Here is a 19,704-nt window from a genome sequence, read left to right on the forward strand (position 1 = left end):
AGAAATATATTTTTCTAAAATTAAGATGCATATTTCTGATCTCTAGAAAATATATAAGTATCGCAATAATTTATTTTTTAAAAACTTATGAGAAGGAGAGAGTGTGAAAGTAATTTTTAACCTCTTACTCAATTATATATAATATTATATATTGTGTATGAAATAATAATTCCGTACGCACCTTACTTCTTATTTCAATTCATTACCTATACAAATATTTCATTCTATCAAGCTCTAGGAATTCAAAATATTCGTCGTTTTATACAAAATATAAATCCGTACATCGTCTCTCATTGACAACTCGAATCTTCGCGGCGAGTCTGCGCCTGCGCAGACCACGTGACTGTGACGTAGTGGAATCGCGACAGCTGATTGGGTCGTGCGCGCGCCGCGCTCGGGCGCACTCGGCGGCGACTCGGGTAAGTTCGCCTGGCGGCCGAAGGTGGTAGAGGAGCAAGAGCGAAGCAGAGGACAGCCAGTGCACTTGAGAAAGCCCGTTGAAGGCTGTCTCGGCGTGTATGTTCTGAACGATTCCGCAACATGTTAATGAGTTTTCGTCTGCTCCCAACGAAAAATTCACGTGGCGTATTCAGTATACGAAAGAAAAACATTAGTACGAAACATTTACCCTCTTGATCGAGTCTTTCACCTAGTACCAATTGTGCAATAAGCAAGCTGAGGAAGGATGCCAGGCAAAGGGGGCAGAAGAGGAAAGTGCGGTAAGTACGAGAACTTCCGAATATATATCGTTATATAGCCCTCGTCCTTCGTCGAGAATCGATCCCTTTCCCTCCGACTCGTCCTCCGCCGAGGAAGAGGGAGGAAAAAAAATACTTGTACGCGACACGAAGGAAAAACGAGAGCACGTGACGCGCGCTCGACATTATTAAATTATCGATTCGCGCCCCCCGTCCGTCCGTTTGTCCGTCCCGATGATTCATCCGCGCGGAATGGAAATCTTATATTTATTTGCTCTCCGTTCTGCGTCACAAAATCCGGATGATCGACGCAGCTTCCCTCCTTTCCAGGACGACGTCCGCCTTCCCTCGTTTCGCGCGCGAAAATCCACGACTTCCCGCAGCCATGGCAGACATAACTGTTCCCATGTGACTCTCATGCCTCTGGCACATGGAGCTCACGCATTCTGTAATCGCTGCGTCGATTCGGAGCAGCCTCCTTTCGTTCTGCGTTGAAATTATGCTAATCAAAAATTCCGCGGAACACTGAAAGAGAAAGAGCGAGCTAAATCTGGATCCTTCTCGAAATTGAGCATGTGTTCTCGAAAGAAGTTATAGAACCTTCTCCGAGGACTATTACATGTATATTTATGTATAGTTACAATACGCGAATTGCGTATTACAATTGTAATTTATGCGCGATTTAATCATCATCAAAGTTGCTGTCAAAAACAGCTGATGATGGAAGCCAACAAATGAATCGTGCAATGTCGTCTTTTTCTCTACTTCATCTTTTGCCTTTCTTGCTCTCCTTTGTGTCACTTAAAAAAAATATATATATATACATATATATATATATATATATATATACTGAATAATGATTCGCTCGATATCTCTCTCACTCTCGTCCAACGCGATTTGGGTTGGACGCGCCGAAGAATTTACGCAATCGGCGGCAATCCTAGGCAATCGCGGATGTTCCTCATTCTTTTTTTTTTTTTTTTTTTAACGACGTGTTTTGCCCATCGACTCTAATCGGCAGATAAATATTAAGCGAATAAAAATTCTTGTAAAAATTATTCTTTTGCCCCTTGCCCCAAGGTTCTTCTGCTTAAGTTGACTGCAAATTTTAATCATGTCTGTTTGTTATGATAAATCGACGTTTTTACATGTTTGTTTCCTTTTTGTTCCTCGCTCGATGATTCGGCATAATAATAATAATTGCGATAATGCAATATTTTTCAGTCGATAAAATTAATATGTTTATCCGAAAAATGTCTCTCGGACATTTTAAATTTATTTTGTACACAATTTTAATTATTTTTTCATGACGCGTTAATTAATTTTTTTTAGTACAAATAAATGATGTACAAAAACTTTTGATAAATGTATAGCATACAATGGATACTTAATTAAATGTGTATCTTTACCATTAGCTGAGTTTCTCTTGGATTTCTAATTTCAACATGAAGTTAAAAATTAATTTTTTGTGAAAATACGTGTTATAATTTATCCTAATCTCTCCTTTTTTTACAATTAAAACCTATCGCGAAATATAAATAAAATTCATGGAAGCGTGTATAACAGCTGTGCACATTTTACATTATGTAACATGACATTCACTTTCAAAGGAGTTGTTATTATTTCTCTCATACTCAAATTACCTTTTAGATTCACATAATCTTTCCGCGATCGATATAAAACTGCACGTTCAACGTCGATTTTCATAAAACAGAAAATAAATTAATAACATATAATAAAAAATGAATAAAATTCTCTTGTGCAATGGCTGAGATAAGCTAATAAAATCTAACTAACTAAAATCTCTATGAATATATATAATTTCATTATTAATATTAATATCTCATTATTAATATTTAAATTGCTTCATTATTAATAGACACTAGTTCACAGATATATATTTGAGATTCATAATTCCATATGGCAGTAACGTAACATCTCTTATCAAACATATGTTAATCATCTCGCACATGCTTTTAGCTTTAGTTAATTACATAATTAACATCTCGATAAAAACTCGTGAATACAAGTTGAACGAAAAATATAAATTCATTATGTACATTCTCATAGTACACTTTATGTGCATAAATACATCAAGCTCTCTACGCTTATCTTTAACTTTTCTGCTAATGCATCATTTTTCATCTTTTCATGTATATAATAAACCAGAGAAAAATTTCAAAACATTTTTAGAATTTAAAGATGCTTAAGATACTCATTCACTGACAAAAGAGTTAAATTATGTATCCTACTGACAGGTGGAAAAAGAGCTGAGTTTACATCCGACGAGGACTCGGTCAACAATGATGCGTGTAGCGAGATCAGCGGCCAATCCGACAATCGCAGCATGCTGGAAGACGCCAACGACAACGAGGTGGACGAGCTCGCGCAGCAGGAGGCGTTCGAGGAGAAGCTGAAGGAGGCGATCGATGGGCTGACGCAAAAGAGCGCCAAGGGCCGGGTGATATGCTTCAACGGCATAGAGAAGATCTTCGCCATCAAGTACATCCCGGACTTCGTCGAGGACAGAAAGATGACCATCACGGACTCGGTGGAGCGGGGCTTGAAGAAGGGACGGGATGACGAGCAGGCGACCGCGGCCAGATTGAGCACCCTGTTATGCGTCCAGCTGGGGGCGTTCGAAAGCTGCAGAGATGGTCTGCAGGGACCTGAAGTCGACCCTCACCTTCATCGCCAACGATAATACTGCTCCTATCCACGCTCGCGCCGAGGTGATCTGCAAAAGATGATTTTATTATGGATATTATATAGATTTCTCTTTGCATTATTTAAATCACAGATAATCTTACCTTAACAAAATGCTTGCAGTGTTGCTGGGCACTAGCCATGAATCAGTTCTTGTCCGGCAACGATGCGACTGACACCATGGAAATCGTGCAGCTACTGTCGTCCATCTTCTCCGGTTCCTACTTGAAGGGGAATGGCGCGATCGCCAACATCTCCACGGACGTGGCGGCGTTACACGCGGCAGCTATCTCATCCTGGACCCTGCTTCTCACGGTCATGACCTCGGCAGACATCTACAATTTGCTCGCGAGCGACAGGAGCAACAGTTACATGCCGTAAGTCGTCGATGATCGGCGATTTTGTCGAAAGAGCTGTAGAAAACCGACGCGACTAAACTTGTTTCTCCATCTCCTCCAGCTCTCTCAATCGATTGCGCGAATTGCTGGAGTCGCCGCATCTCGACGTACGCCTGTCGGCCGGCGAGGCATTGGCCGTAATATTCGAGCTCGGTCGTGACTTCTCCACCGACTACGAGCAGGACTGGGCGCTCGACCTCGTCGAAATTCTCAAGGAACTCGCCACAGACTCCAACAAGTATCGGGCTAAGAAGGATCGCAAGCAGCAGCGCGCTAATTTTAGAGACATTCTGCGTTACATCGAAGTAAGTTGTGTCACGCTATACTTCTAGACGTGGAATATTTGTCTGTTTTGACGAGAGACATCGAGATTCCACGATGATAATGTTGATGTTGAAGATGTAACGAGACGCTCTTTGTTTCTTTCAGGAAGACATTGTTCCAGAGATGCACGTGAAATTCGGCAAGGAGATCTTGTATTTAGAGGGATGGTGCGCGAGGACCCAGTACAATGCCTGCTGCCGGCTGCTAGGACCCGGTATCAATATCCATCTTGCTGAAAATCAACTGCTGCGCGAGATTTTCCATCTTGGCAACAAAGTTCTACCTCCATTAGTAACGGTGAAAACGAGTAAATTAGAAAGAGTGAGTATCGGAACTTGTAGAAGACAATCTCGTTTACATTTTAGTAACACTTTAGTAACATGACTGAGGGATTTCTTCTTATTTTTAATCCGCAGACATTGATGAACGCGGCTGCGTTCAAGGCACGCACCATTCAGCGCAACAAGAACCGCGATAAACGATCCGCAGCCATGGCACCGTAATCACACTTCTGCTCCTATGCTGGCTGTCTGATGTTATGTTAGTGTAATGCAAGTATATTTGATTTTTTTTTGTTAATTTATTGCAACTACATTTAATAGCGTAAATTATCGTTATTTCGATATCGGAATTGTCGTTCGAATCAAAATTGTATACAGATATATATTCTATGAATGTAAATCTTCTCCTCTCGCAAAAAATTCTGTATGTATTTTTATTTCTCGCCGCTTTTTAGCAGCTTTACCTTTATTTCATGGTATTTAATGAAGTCCACGTGTGTATATACAAGTCTAAATATATGTATATACAATGGTAATGCTGTTAATATATAATATATATACATAATATCATTTTATATAAATTATTTCAGTAAATGTATTGACTCGAACATTGATAGTTGTGATGTTTTAAACTGTTATCTTAGCTGTTGTTTTTTTTTTTTTTTTTTTTTATATATATATATTGTATACGTTGACCTGATATCAAATTATACGAGATTTTAATTGCTATACAAAATTTTTGTCTCGTGATGAAGCATTTTTTTTTCTTTTTCCGTTATAACACATGTTTACGAAATTTTTTTCCAAATTATTAACAATTAGTACCATATACATACACAATTAAAAGCCGTACGAAATATTTACTAGCATTGTACATAATTATATGTAAGTTGTAACAATACACGTTCAAATAAACTAAAACATACATCATAAGGATAAATATAAACGCGTAAAATGATTACCTCCTGTTTTATTATTTTTGTCTCAAACTTATAACTTTCGCTATAGAACAGTCCATATATGTACAGCAAATTTCGCTGTCTAATGCAATTAAAAACGTTGATCACAGTCTTTCGTTAAAGAACATTGTACAATGATCACGTACAACGAAATAATTCTAATTAAGTACATTTCAATCTCTTTTGATATATGTATCTCATAGTAATAATTTTTAATAATCACTTTCTATGCAGTGTTACATAAGAATAACATAGCACATGATTATTATGAATTATTACTATAGTTAAGCGTAAAGAGTCATAGCAACAATCTTTGCACATTTTGTATATGAGGCACATTAAAAGATATAAATATAATAAATATTTATATATACAAAAAATTTTTAGGATTATAAAAACTTGCAGACGATTTTTTTTTATTTGCACATATAAATCGCTATATATTATATATACATAAAGAAACGATAACTACATATGCAAATTAATCGTCTGCGATTGAAATTCTTTCTCGGATAACATGTGCCATCGATATCCTAATATTCTTGACACCTCTTTCTCCGTGTTCTCGTAACTACGGCTATTTACCTTAATCCATCGATAGTACTCGGGCGACCAATCCAGGATCTTCGACCAGGCTTTGTCACATCTCTTCAGGACAACGTTACGCCGAATATATAAGCAACGTAAGCGTTTTGCAGTAGAGACGATCTCTAGAATCGTAGCTGTTGATATTTTCTCTCGTATCATCTGTCAAAAATTAACAAAAACACATGGTTAATGATAGAATAGTGTAACGCATTAAATCTTTTTAATAATTAATAGTTATTGTTAAATTAAGAGGAATATTATAAATTATCAACAATCTAGCTTCTTTTTTAGAAGAAGCTAGATTGTTCATAATTTATAATATTCCTCTTAATTTAACAATAACTATTAATTATTAAAAAGATTTAATGCGTTACACTACTCTTAAATGTGAAATCTAAAATGTGTATCTTATCAATTAAGAGAATTTCATCAATTTTGAAAGGCTTAAGTTAATACAGTTAATACAGTTTTTAATTAGCTATTATATATAGATAAGAAAGAATATTTCTACATCTTGGAGTAGACATTGTGCAATAAAATAAAGGCTAACAAGCTTGAAGAATAGTGCAAATATTTAATAGGTGTAACATTAAAAGAAAAAGGTCTAGAATAGTTAGAAGAAACTTACGCATTCACGCATTAACAAGTAAGACTTTTGTAAAGAGTAAGAGTACGAGGACATGCCAGCACATCATAAACTCGCATCGTTAACACCTATTAGCATTTAGGAAAGCTATCACACGTGTCGATTCAAAATGCTACCAGTGTATGCAGATTCGGGCACATTCGGCAGAATTGTACTAGCGCCTCATCCAATCTCTGAGTGAAGTTCCTGTGAAGATAGTACCTCGTCACTCCCTTGAAAGCGTACACTCGTATCGTCGAGTCGAAAAATGTTCCGTGAGTTAGCACAATAGATGGCAAAATCTGCAAACCAATGATATCATAGCATGAGGAAAAAATTTTCTACTTTTCTTTTAAATATAAATATAAATTCAATATTATTTCTCCTTACCTGCGTTTTTGGATTATCCAATACTATACTGTGACATGGTATGGCACTATGCTCCAGTAAGTCGACAGGCAAAAGTATATCCGTAGCTTTATGACTTTCTATCTCAAAATGTACTTTTAAGTAAGGATTATTCGCCCTCATCTTTATCCAAGATGATCTTTTTGGCTAAAATAAAAAATCGAATAAATATTTTATATTTTTAGTATATAAATAAAATATTAGAATAAAAATTGCAATTATATATACCAATCTCATGGTGTTATCTTTAGGACTGTATCGATTTTGTACAATGTGAAGATGCCTTAATTTTGTGTAGCCTATTAACTCTATTATATCCTCGTGCAAATTTTGGGGACTAATAACTAATACCTGAAACATAATTTTTATATAATATTAGAAATTATTATACATAATTTTATATAATTATTATTATAATATCGAAAAATAAATATATTATGAAACACATTATTATAATCTCCACAATACTTGCTGTACTCACATTTAAATTAACAAATACTCCAACATGTAGTAATGGGCAATAGTAACGTGTAGTATTTATCAGTATCAATTTTGACAAAGTCTGAGTGCAATTTACACAAATGTCATCCATTAAGTGTAAGGCCTCGTTGCTTTCGAGCATTAAATCTATCAGCTCTAGGCACCTAAGATTCTGCAAATTTCTCATGAGCCTCTTGAGCGCTTCGAGCAGCTTTCCACCTGTGCCAAAGAGTCTGATTCGATCAGGATCACTTCTATTTGCCATGTTACAAGGAAAGGTGAACTTAAGCCTACGAATGTAGGTACCCACGCCAGCTACGGAAGTGTTGTCCAAGCCTTGTTGCTCGGCATACCAGGATATCATGTTCATAAACTCGTAGAGATTGTAGAAATTCAACATAGGCTCGAATATGAGGGAGCGAAAGTTCCTGCCAACCTTATTTAGACAAGTGGACGTTCTTATATGATCCAGAACGTACTGCCAGCCACTGTAATAGTTGAATTTCCCCCGTGTAAGAGTGGTGTCTTCCAGGGTGAACGTAGACCATACATTCTGAAGTTTAAAGGCACGGTACCATGATCTGCACACCAGGGAAGCATAATAACGTTCGCGAATGGTCAGGTACGCGAAGATTTCCTCCAGCAGGATATCAGGAATCTGATCCCAGCGGCTGTACACCTTGTAGAGTTTATCCTCCTCTGTGTCCTCCTCTTCCAGATCGATATACAAGGCTGAACAAAACACTTGTTTTATTCCTCGCAAATACATTAGACTTGTGTTTAATGTTGCATGCTTTCTCTCCTTGGCCTACTTTTATGTTTTTACCTTGAATGCAAATTATTTTTAGACGATATTAATATCAATTTTGATTATAGATCAATCTTGAATTTCTCCCCCTTTTTCCAAGGCGAGTTATTTTGCATGCCGGCATATTTTTTTTATACATGACGTCGAGTATTACATGGAGGATAAATATTACATTATATTATGCATGCGAGAAAGAAGTGTCATTTCTTGTGACAGCGTGTGTCATCTAATTATCGCTAAGCTTAATTAAAATGCAAAATTGTATCGAAATTCGATACGCAAAACGTAATTTCGCGCAGAAATCCGGTAACTGCGATATCACAGAGCAAATAAATATTGTCGAGCCGACCTCGTGGATTTTTTTATTTTATTTTTTTCTCAAAGAGAGAAAGAGAGAGATGGAAAAGGATTAGCATCGCGCGCGCGCTCACCTTTGTCCTCCTCGTCGAATTTCCAGCAGCCCCTGCTCATTTTCGATGCGATCGATGCTCATCGGTCTTGCCGTTAATAACGAATCTCCGCGAAGGAGTATTTATACGCGATATTGCTAAAAATATACCGTAAAAACGGGAAGGGGCGCCCGATCGCACGCGCCATGATGCGATTTTAAATCGCTCTGCGCGCAACTTCATGCTTGCCGTCCATCTGTCATCTGTCATCTGTCAAACTTGATTTTTCGAAAAAATTCGAAAAACGAAAAAATGACGACTTTGTTTTTTATCGAATCACTCTAAAAAAATATTACTCGGCTGAAAAAAATCAATTATTCCGCAAATCAATTCATCTGAAAAAGAGAAAGAGAGAGATGGAGGAGGAGGCGAGAAGGAGAGAAACACATGTTATACCACGGGAATCCTAACCTATAAAAGTGTTAACTTAGGCTGATCAGCTGATGCATCATATCGTCGAAAAAAATAGATTTATTTATTGCTGTATATTTGTATTTTTGTCGTGATAGATCTGTCTTGAAAATAAGAATAATACGATGAATGTGACTAGTAAATTGTGTCAACTAATGATGAGACAGACATTGAGAAGTTGCAGGTGAGTTAAAACCGGCGTTTCACTAATTATGATAAATAAAGGAGAAATTATAGTTTTTACCTTTTTTTTTTAAATAAGGGCAACATCTGTCACATGGTAAACATGAGATTATTAATAAAGACTATGGCACCAAGTTTTGCGACGTAAAAATCCAATTAATTTTCAGTTAAAAAATCTAATTTATTATTAATTTTAGTTTTCAGTTAAAAAAGTTTATACTTTTGCACTAACATAAGAAATAACTTGCTAAATAATAAACTTGCTAAATTAATGTATCAACTTTGGTAAACAAAACTGATTGATTTTATTTAAAATTGTGAAAAAAACTATGTAGATCTCTTTTATGCTTATTACAATTATGTATTCCATTAAGTTTACTTACATACAATTATATAAATTTTTAATGTATAATTTTTTAAGGAGTTTACATGCTACACATATAGCTAGGAATGCATACGAAGGTCCTGGTAAAACCACAGTTTCGTTTATTAGCAAAGAGATTGGCTCTCGACTTATGGTGGTGCACTGCGATGAGGTGAGCTCAATTAATATCATTAATTTAAATTACAACTGAAACAAGAAGCAATAGTTGTTCATTTTTCATATATATTTATCTAAATTTTATGTTCAAAAGACTAACTCTAGATTGTGATTTTAAGATTAACTCTAGATTTAATGATTCTTTATTTTCTTTAAGATAGGATTTACGTTCAACACTGGTGCACGAGTGATAGGGCCGACTGTGGTCTTTCCAAGGTATGCTCTCTGCTGGAACGTGTCATCTGGCAAACATATAAATCATGCATCTTTGTCACTGTTCTCCATCCTCGAGCCAAAGCCTGATCTCTTAATCATCGGATTGGACGACAAATACGATTTTTCCTATTTGCAAAATCTCCGAGAAATCGTTCAAAAGCTCGGTATCATCACGGAAATTGTTTCTGTGCGCAATGCGTGCACTACTTTCAATTTCGTCAACGAAGAAGGGAGATATGTCGCTGCAGCTTTGATACCGAAAAAAGTACCTCCACCTTTATTGAAATTACCAAAGAGTAAACCTGTGAAACAAGTAACCGATTCTAGTGATGCTGCAAATAGGAAAACAAACAGTGAAAAGACGGAGAATATTACAAATTAATAAAAAATGTGTATAATTTATATACATAGGTACGATAATTTTAGAAAAACGTATAATTATATTGTAAAATATTATGAACTCTTAGACTTATTATATATAAAATTCTAATAAAATCTTAGATTTGTTCATTCTAATTATGAATAATGGAGCTTATTTTATTTTAATTACTTGATCCTGCTTTTTAAGATTCCTTCAATTCAAATATTCATTGATTATCAAATAAAAATCAAACGATAAAGTTCAGGACAGAAGTCTGATCTATACGAATATCATAATTATAACGAATTATTATTATTGTAATAATTAAGTATTAATAATAATTAATATATAATAATTATTGTTTTATTCTTATAATAAAAAAAAATAAAAATGTATAATTATTTTCAAATTAATTTTTTTATTTTAAATTTAGAAATACTTTATAAATCAAGCAATTATTAAAAAATTTATATATTATTATTTTAATTATATTACTTTCTGTTATAGAAAAGTGAAATGATGCGCGTGAAGAGCGAGATAGAAAATATTATCCGTCCTTTTCTACCGAAGCTAGCCGAAGTTGACCGAAACTTATCGAAAGGATGACACAAGTCATCGAATCAGCTGTTTATGTTTCATGTGATGGAGTAGTATAATTGTTGAATAATTTTCTATCTGGCACGTTATTTTTTAATTTACAGTGAGTATGCCGTTGTTTTCCTGATAACCATTATTCATAATAAAACCTACATATGAATAAATATTCGATAAAACTTAAATTATATATTATGTATTTTATAATAAATTATTGTAATAGATTTTTATCATTTTTCATATTGCTATAAGGCTTTTCTGTACTAATAATAGTCATTTATATCAAGTAATAAGTAATAAATATTTCATTTCAAATATTTAAATTGTTACACTCACGTACAAGTTAAATTGGATTGATATTTCATTGAAAAATAAGTTGATTAGAATCATATTCTGCAATGACTAAAAATAAATTTATATGGTTTTCATGAATATCAATTCATAAAAGAATCTCAATACATAATAAAATTTCACAAAACAAAAAAAAGAATTGTATTGAAATTCCTTATAGGTGAATAATTAGCTTTTTTTATCAGGAAATGAGATTGACGATATTATTTCTTATATTGCAGACTTCTACGATGAACAGTTCGACAGATCCCAGACGACCTGAGAAGGAAGTCCGTTACAAGCCACCAGGTTCAAATAATCAGGGGCAAATGCAGGACGATTTGACACCAGACTATATGAATGTTATAGGGATGATCTTCAGCATGTGCGGCTTGATGATGAGACTGAAATGGTGCGCCTGGGTCGCATTGTACTGCTCTTGCATCAGCTTCGCCAATTCACGTGTCAGTGAAGACACCAAGCAAATCCTCAGCTGCTTCATGCTGTCGATATCAGCAGTGGTGATGTCTTATCTGCAAAATCCCCAACCAATGACACCACCGTGGGCAAGTGCCATCCAATGAGTCTAAAGTCTGCTTGTTGCACAACTTAAATATCTTCAATTTATACTTAAGTATAAAAAAATTTGAACATTTGAAATATAATAATAATTGTTATGTTGAAGTGCGAATGATTATTTGTACAAAAGTGTCCTATAATATGAATAAGATTCATTATAATGTTAATTTATTATATCATGACACACAGTTATACAGTTCTAAGTTACTGAATATGTAAATAAGGGATTGCATATACATTATATACAGATATTTCTTTCACCATTGTTTATTTCTTATAATTTTATTACATTAAAATCAACTCTATGTTCTGCGAGTTTCTTCTAAAGGGACACTATATAAATATATTTATATATATTACAAGAAGTGTCAATAAATATTAGATTTTCTAAATATAAGTTATACTGTCTAGAATTAAATGCTACCTGGTGGGACTACTTTTCTTTTTTTTTTTACATAAGTACAACGCAACGTCGAAATTGACTTTTAAAAGTATTTTCATAAAAGTCATGTACTCGACCGTTTTATTTCTTCCAACTTTATCGTGACAATAGTGATAACATTTCTCGAAATATTTCTTCATTCACATTATATATGTATTATCATTAAAGTAATTCGAAAAATAAATAGAAAAGTATCATTGATTAATTTGTTATGTTAGAGTATGTTCTAACAAACTATAAGAACAGTATAAATTATATATATATATATATATCAAAAGATCGAAACGGAACATAGATGAGATTCCTTATTTGACGAATTCATATATTTTAGAAATGTATAAAAATCAATAATTCCTCTACTATATTCTTAACAAATAATATCGATGCGGAGTAGGCCGCTGCTGCCATGTGCAGTACAAGTTTTAATCTTGACTAGATTTCGTAGTTAGTCGCAGAGATACATATTTTCTTTTTTGATATTTTTCAAATCGAAGTAGATTTTATTATATAGTAACAGTATACGAAACTAAAACTCCTAAAAGACAAATGATTCTATAGTGTGTCTACAATTATGTTCAATTTGTTATATATTTTAATCGCATTATTAAAACAATAGCTAAATTGACATACGTATGTATGCTTATAGGAGTACACACGAATACATTTATATATTCGTGTTTAAAGTACGAATAAAATATGAATTAGTAATATCTGGTTGAAACATTCATATGTATCAGGACAGGAAAGTGAGTAATATCTGAACCTGTTGAAATAAAGATAATCTAGACAATCCCTCTGCGTAAGAAATATTTTAGACGACATTTAACTTTTACACGTTTTTTGAACTTTGAGTAGATCGCTACCTGAGAAATTCGTACGTTAAAAAAGAAATAGGAGAAAAAGAATAGGGAGATTTGGCACATGTATCCAAATGTCGATTCTCGACCACTAGTATTATTATTATTAAAGATGTTCTGTGGTCCTCGAGTGGATTTATTTCAGTTCGTCTGGTTAAAGTACTTTTTTTGCAATCATTCTTCCTTTCGAATCAAGGAAGATCAGACCACACCAAGTCTTTTATTTTATTTTCTCGAGTTCGATCAGCGATTCTTTGTCGAGCAAAAATCTTTTAGACACTATGACTAGACGCTGCTTTCGCCACGTCCCACCAATGTGATGGGATACACGTATTTCTTCCGCTTAGCGTTGAAGAAGGGCGAATTGTGCTGGCCAGGGGTCGGCGTGGGCGACAAACCCCGGAGAAGAGGTAACGAGGCGTCGCCACTGGCATCGATCCCCTTTTTCCACTCGGCGCCTAAATCTGTAGCCGGTGCCATGAGTCCTTTGCACTCTGGTGAACTGCGCACGCTGAGAAAAACGTCGTTGCTACTGTCGCGCTGGCCAGAGGAACCCTGAAAGTATGAAAATATTACACGTTAAGCTATAAATAATAATTGATTATATTAAATAAAATACATCGGAAATTAGATTTATTTGTCAAAAAGCATAATATTAGTTTTTACACGCTGATTACCTTCGCTTCGTAAAAGTCCAGGCTGGAGCCATTGGTGTCGTTCTCCTCCTCGTTGAATTCCACCTGAACGTGATGAGATGTGTGCGAGACTCTCGAAGAGTGCGACGACGTGCGGGTCGACGAGTTCTCCGACAGATCGTCCCTGCAGCACGCTGCTGTACACGTTCGTTGTTCTCTGGAACCATATACAAATGTCAATCATCACCATTACACATTTTATATACAACATTAGAATATCCTTTCTATATGTATATATTATCGAAATATTTTCTTATATATTTATATTCAATAATAATATAAATAATAAATAATAAGAAAATTTGCTGCATCTAACTAGCTAGATAAGTCGTCTCTAAAGAGAGAGAGATGATGATCGTTTTCCTCTACCTTCTAACGATGACGGAATCTCGTCGTCTAGGAACCGGCGGCGGAAGACCGGCTGCGGTCAGACTTTTGGCGCTCTCGTAGCTCGCCTCGCTGTTACCGCTGCTGCTGCCGTTGTTGCTGCCCCCTGCGTGCTCCCCCGTCGACCTCAGGAAATAGTTCTTCGCTGAGAGCATCGCGTAGTGCAGATTGTTCTTGAGATCGTCCGCCGCCGTCGACAAGTTTCCCGGGATCTTGGGGGTGCGTCGCATCGGCCTGGGCGCCGGCACCGGCGAAGGAGGGTTGCTCGTCGACGCCTCCGACAGCGTCTCCGGGGTGGCCAAGGGTGCAGTGCGCGTCGGATCGTCCCAACGAGTCGGTCTTCTTGTTTGGAAGGAAGAGAAAAAAGTGAATGAATGAATGTCATCGTGTGAGGACTAATTATTATTTTTTTCTTGGAGTGCCCGGAAGAGACCATCCACGTGCTTAGACGGTTCTTCCAGACTCTGCGTACCCGGGGACACTTCCTGCGCGATCGTGATCTTAATGACTGACTTATTGGAAATCGGTGTGCAATTTCAAGGTGCACGATATATGATTATTAGAGCTAAGCGAGAGTGAACGAGAGAGAGAGCGTGAAATGAATTGCTGATCAAATCTGAGCGTGAAGCGGGTGCGACGATTTTCGATACCTCTTTCTAATCAATGATTTCCCTCATCCAGATTTCCTCCCAAGATCCGGTTACATTTTTTCAAATTAAAATCTGTCCTTTATCTACATAATAATAAATTGAACTATCTCAATGAAAGCTTCGTGGTGTCACATCGTCATCGTCGCTTCGCTGCTATCCGTCTCCTCCTCTTCAATTCGCTCGCCCTTTTCCCTTTTTACGACCCTTCGCAGAAGAATGCGGAGGGGTTGAAAAATTTCGATTCGGAACAGAAAATTCTGACTTTACAAAATATTAAAATTAAATTAACAAAATATATTATAATATTAAATATATTGAGCAAAATTATCGCGAAGGGTTCTAAGGTGGTTCATCGTCCTTACGGTTTGCCGTCCTCCGGCCTGGGGGTGTGTAGCAGCTCGCTGGCGAGGCTGATGTATTCCCAGGGAATGCCCCGTGAGTCCACGCTGAGTTCGCGACCCGCCTGGGGAATGTCCGTGGGGCTCTGCAGCGACGTGAAGCTCGTCTCCAGACAGAGCCGGTGCGGCGGCGTCCCGGCCAGGAGGTGACACCTGCTCGGGCTGGAGGGCGACAGCAGGGCCCGCATCTCCTGCTCCTGGACCTCCAGCTCCTGAATGTCCAGCATCGTCTGGTGCTCGCGCGCGGCCTCCGACGACGCCTCCGTCGAGGACGCGTGTCCGGACGCTAGTCGCTGCGGCTTGGCCGGGCCCAGGGTCGTGACAACCTGGCATGACGAAGGAGCCCACGACACGGTGTATCATTCTGTCGTGGATCCTTGCAGAATGTCGCGAAATGATAGATACAAACTAGGGGATGGTTTCGTCCTCACTCGGAAAACGTGTTATTTATAAGTTTCAATTTTCTCCGCCTCGAATCATTTTTCGATAAGTAAATATCTCGCGAAAATTCCATCCGGAGCGAAATTGTCTCCCGGGAACGAGTGGTAGTGTTTGCGCCTTTTTTCCCCTTCCTCTGAGTAAACGTCACGTAGAAATTCTATTTAGATAAAGTTCTTTCTTGAAATTGAATAACGAGACAGAATTTATTATTCCATTTAATTTAAACATTGCTCGTAGAAATTTCATTACGAGCGATGTTTTTATAGGAATTTTGTTCCATCTCATATTTTCCATCGCAATACCAAGTTTGTATCTATAATTTGACATCCTGCATATGTCATCTTTGCTCATTTCGGACCGGCCTGATGTTTCAACCTATCTCGAGGAATATCCTTTTCCACCTCTCGTCGATAAAATTGACTCATCATTCATCTACTATTTGGTATCTCTATTTAATGAAGCAATTTTCTTATCGTAGAAAAAATAGCGACTGCGAATGGAAATGATTGAACGTTAATTTCGCGAGCTCCCTCCTTCCAAGGTTTATCGAAAGCGAGATTTCCGATGTCGGTCGACATCGGAAATGATTCATGTCCGCGATGTCTCGAACCGCAAACCAAACATGAATAGGCAATTTCGGGGAATATTTAACGCGGTTAATGGGAAACACAGATATGGTCGACGAGGCCGCAAAACGGAAGTCCGGTATATATATACACAGCCGGATATTTTATTCCTCGCCTCGCCGAGCGTAAAATTCTCTCGATTGCACGACTTGATTCTTCTCTCTTCTCTTTTCTTCAAACAACGAAAGAAAAGACAGGATCGGTCGAGAAATCCCGTCTGATAATTTTAGCGTTTATTTTCAAAGAATATCACCTTAATTTCATTCTCGTGACAATGCAATTAATCTTTTCACGTCGTGCTCGTCAAGTCGCCTTCGAAAAGGAGCTTCTTCTTCTTCTTCTTCGCCAGATAACAAAGTTCAAAGAGTCGCTATTCATCCTACAAATCAACTTTGGAAAGACGGTTCTTGAATCCTCGATTGTACAATAGATATCACGTTAGAATTTTTAAATGGGGCAAATGTAATTTATGTGACATGACACTGATGAGATTCTATCTTGCTCACGCTACATTTAGTTCTAATAATTTATTCTCTTTACCTTCTACGACTATTAACTTTCTTGGACTAGTTTTCCTACCATAGTTAATAAAAAAATCGACGCCTGTTTGATCAGATAATAATTGCCAGCATGCAGATACTTCAGACGATACTTCTCGCCCATTCCAGGACTCATCAACCCATTCAAGGCCAATCGACTCTAGTCGAAATGCCGAATGCACAATGAAGACGATATGATCAATCAGTATTTAATGCGCATGCATTTTACGTGTATGCGTGCGTGTATATTAATGTATGCATGTATGTATGTGTATACATATGTGTGCCTACACGATCAACGTTGCGTCAGGAAGTGCTCACCCTTTATCGACGAAGAGCGCGAGAGCGAAACAAACCGATAACGAGACATTCATGGTATATCTCTCGTGAAATCGCGAAACAAGAGTATCCCGGAAATTCCTGCCAAAATTCAAGTCGACTCAAGCGCGAAATCAATCTCTTACATCTTATCGAGCTCGAAAATTTTCTCGGAAGAGTCCGATTATCCCGAATCGGGGTGAATTGGATCCTGCACGTGTCTCTCTCCCTCGAGCCAAGTACCTTGTGCGCGAGGAGGGCGCGATGGCACAGGCGTCCGGTGCACCCTGACGCTGGTGGTGGAGGACCACTCGGTGTGCAAGGTGATGATGCTCGAGAGGAGGCCGCGTCTCGTCCCCGAGCTCGGTCGTCGTCGCGTCTACCACCGCGATGGCTTCCCCGGCAGCGTCATCCACGACCCCCGTCGTCGTCGTCCCCGCTTCTCTGCACGCCAGCACCTAATCCACACCGCAACACCACCCTCTCAGCCATCCACAATTCTATACCAGCTTCATCGCGGACGTTGTTTTCGCGGCGGAAATTTTTTTCTTCGAAAAAAGAAACGCGGTTCTCTCTTTTTTCCCTCCTATTAAGTTTCGAGCGTCAACGTCAGGCGATTAATTAATACAGCTGCTTAATATAGCGCGTTAATTTAATTAATGGAAATTTCTTTCGCGGGCAAATATTTACCGTTCGCTAATCGAGTCCGGGAGCGATCGGAACCGATCATGTATCAACTTCCTTCTCGCTCTGATAGATCCGAGATAATAACGTGCATGGAAAATCGAGCGAGCGACGAGTAAACGCACCCCGTTGTTGCAACGTTCGCGCGATTTAATCGCCTAACTACTAAACTCGCCATTAGAATTCAGCTTCTCGATCCTATTTAACATTAAATTGCGGTCGAGAGCTTTCTCGTTTCAACGCAAAGATCGTATCTGACTTTCCTATCTTGTGTCGAAATTCTATTCTAATTTAAACAATCGAGAAGAGCTCGATTCCGAAAATTCGCTAAAATCAAGCAATCACATTTGTTCGTTTTGCAGCTTATTACGAAAAAATTTCCCTTTTCAAGTACGCATTCTTACTTGCTTTCATTCGTTTGAGAAACAAAATAATTCAGTCGGATCCTTATGTAATTCGCCATTAAATACGAAGAATAAAGATTATTATTTGGTGTCGACAGATCAGACCATAGCAGAGAGAAATATACGATATAAAAATAGTAATTACAACTAATAAGAGACAAATAAATCCTAGAGAGCGGTGAAAATATAAAATATAATGAATAACGACTACGTGTAACGCAACTTAAATCAATACATAAATAAATCTAATTAGCGCGTGAGAGCACACAGAGTTGTCAATAATTGTTCGACACGTCGTGATACGCTCGGAAATAAAAAAAAATATTCGAAGGAAGAGAATACAACAAGTTATTTTGGAAAATTAACACATACATTTTTCACCCATGAAAAGAAAAAATTATTAATTGCAGTAATTAAAACTTTTCTTTCTTTTAGTGTGATTTATCATTTGATGAAATATACATTTTTAATTTTTTATGCATATATACATGCTTAAATATCATAGAGATTTTCATTGCATTTTATTCCCGAGCGTTTCGACGCGCCGAGAATTAACAAAAGCCTCGATTAAATGAACAACGTCGTTTCAACGTGGCAGAAAATACTATATTGACCAAAGTATAGCGTATACATCGCAAATCATACGTATAATATATATGTATGGCAGAACACAACCAAGTTGTTACAAGAAAAAATCGCGTGCACTCACAAAACGACTATATAACGCGAGACTTCTTCGGAACCCTCTGGTCTGGGGATCTTTCTCGCTGCGGACGGCGTCATAGAAAAATATATCGACTCGCGAATTCTCGGCGTCGCATTTACCGCTAATTCCGTACGATCGTCTTACGATCATCAGATGTTTTTAGATACAGATTCCTAGATAGAAAAAAATTGATAATCCAGATTCGCAGAATCGAACATTCGGGGCAGAGCTTTCAGCGCTAAAGGCGCGACGAGAGACGCGGATTGTTAAATTGTTTTTTTTTTTTTTTATAGAACAGCTTCATCTCGAGAGAATCTATCGCGTTAAAGTATATACTTGTGTGTCTTTATTTTTGTGCTCATATTTTAGACTTTAGTCATTTTGCGTGCAATGAAGAGAAAAAGAGAGAAATAGAGAGAAGAAAAATGCAGATTGATGTCGTAGTATAAAACGTAGAAGAGAATATGTAGTTTCTGTTTTTCAACGAACGATTCAATAGTGGCCAACTCGATCAACGCATCAATTAAATGGAATTAATAAAATTAAATTACATGTCTTATAGCTAGCATATTAAAAATAAATATTTCTTTTAATAATGTATATATAATAATATCTAGT

The 19,704-nt window shown here is 37.1% G+C and overlaps 5 protein-coding genes across 11 annotated transcripts in view; 3 read left to right on the forward strand and 2 right to left on the reverse strand.

The window, feature by feature from the left end:
* Window positions 1-444: 444 nt before the first annotated feature.
* LOC114946468 (interferon-related developmental regulator 1-like) lies at window positions 445-5,368 on the forward strand. Its single transcript, XM_085489658.1, is given in 7 exon segments — window positions 445-719; window positions 2,957-3,345; window positions 3,347-3,430; window positions 3,528-3,781; window positions 3,864-4,107; window positions 4,232-4,447; window positions 4,543-5,368. Coding segments are annotated over 7 exon segments (1,308 nt in total). The 5' UTR covers window positions 445-685; the 3' UTR covers window positions 4,630-5,368.
* Window positions 5,055-9,131, reverse strand: LOC114946464 (uncharacterized). The gene is made up of 6 exons (XM_029322955.2): window positions 8,707-9,131; window positions 7,469-8,199; window positions 7,216-7,338; window positions 6,970-7,134; window positions 6,717-6,881; window positions 5,055-6,113 (listed from the first exon to the last, which is right to left on the reverse strand). The coding sequence occupies exons 1-6, from the start codon at window positions 8,744-8,746 to the stop codon at window positions 5,835-5,837; spliced, it is 1,503 nt and encodes a 500-aa protein (XP_029178788.2). The 5' UTR covers window positions 8,747-9,131; the 3' UTR covers window positions 5,055-5,834.
* LOC114946467 (NADH dehydrogenase [ubiquinone] 1 alpha subcomplex assembly factor 3) lies at window positions 8,887-10,591 on the forward strand. Its single transcript, XM_029322957.2, has 3 exons — window positions 8,887-9,319; window positions 9,740-9,854; window positions 10,017-10,591. Exons 1-3 carry the CDS (start codon window positions 9,261-9,263, stop codon window positions 10,455-10,457), a joined length of 615 nt encoding a protein of 204 aa, XP_029178790.1. The 5' UTR covers window positions 8,887-9,260; the 3' UTR covers window positions 10,458-10,591.
* A 431-nt stretch (window positions 10,592-11,022) lies between these two features.
* Window positions 11,023-12,106, forward strand: LOC114946666 (PAT complex subunit Asterix). Its single transcript, XM_029323300.2, has 2 exons — window positions 11,023-11,136; window positions 11,603-12,106. Exon 2 carries the CDS (start codon window positions 11,612-11,614, stop codon window positions 11,942-11,944), a length of 333 nt encoding a protein of 110 aa, XP_029179133.1. The 5' UTR covers window positions 11,023-11,136; window positions 11,603-11,611; the 3' UTR covers window positions 11,945-12,106.
* Window positions 11,603-19,704, reverse strand: part of inaE (inactivation no afterpotential E) — a 57,265-nt gene continuing 49,163 nt past the window's right edge. For 3 of the 7 annotated variants that reach the window (XM_029323297.2, XM_029323294.2, XM_029323295.2), the window contains 4 exons: window positions 15,333-15,694; window positions 14,303-14,662; window positions 13,916-14,090; window positions 11,603-13,793 (listed from right to left, as the gene is read on the reverse strand). In XM_029323297.2, the coding sequence (XP_029179130.1) occupies window positions 13,524-13,793; window positions 13,916-14,090; window positions 14,303-14,662; window positions 15,333-15,694 (1,167 nt within the window). In that variant the 3' untranslated portion in view covers window positions 11,603-13,523. Of the gene's footprint in view, window positions 13,794-13,915; window positions 14,091-14,302; window positions 14,663-15,332; window positions 15,695-17,535; window positions 17,751-19,704 lie in introns of all 7 variants that reach the window. The other 4 variants (XM_029323296.2, XM_085489656.1, XM_029323299.2 and 1 more) reach the window with 3 other exon arrangements.

This window comes from Nylanderia fulva, unplaced genomic scaffold (assembly GCF_048542155.1).
Source record: "Nylanderia fulva isolate GAGA-0341 unplaced genomic scaffold, ASM4854215v1 Scaffold9, whole genome shotgun sequence".
NCBI lineage: Eukaryota > Metazoa > Arthropoda > Insecta > Hymenoptera > Formicidae > Nylanderia > Nylanderia fulva.

What these genes read in the sequence shown, in the direction of transcription:
- LOC114946464 (XM_029322955.2), bottom strand. Translation starts at nt 8,746, where the DNA reads ATGAGCAGGGGCTGCTGGAAATTCGACGAGGAGGACAAAG. An exon ending in AAGATAACACCATGAGATTG is followed by an intron (nt 7,135 to 7,215) that starts GTATATATAATT and finishes TTTTTATTTTAG; the next exon opens with CCAAAAAGATCATCTTGGAT. An exon ending in GCCCGAATCTGCATACACTG is followed by an intron (nt 6,114 to 6,716) that starts GTAGCATTTTGA and finishes AATTTTTGACAG; the next exon opens with ATGATACGAGAGAAAATATC.
- LOC114946467 (XM_029322957.2), top strand. Translation starts at nt 9,261, where the DNA reads ATGAATGTGACTAGTAAATTGTGTCAACTAATGATGAGACAGACATTG. An exon ending in CAGACATTGAGAAGTTGCAG is followed by an intron (nt 9,320 to 9,739) that starts GTGAGTTAAAAC and finishes TAATTTTTTAAG; the next exon opens with GAGTTTACATGCTACACATA. An exon ending in TGGTGGTGCACTGCGATGAG is followed by an intron (nt 9,855 to 10,016) that starts GTGAGCTCAATT and finishes ATTTTCTTTAAG; the next exon opens with ATAGGATTTACGTTCAACAC.
- LOC114946666 (XM_029323300.2), top strand. Translation starts at nt 11,612, where the DNA reads ATGAACAGTTCGACAGATCCCAGACGACCTGAGAAGGAAGTCCGTTAC.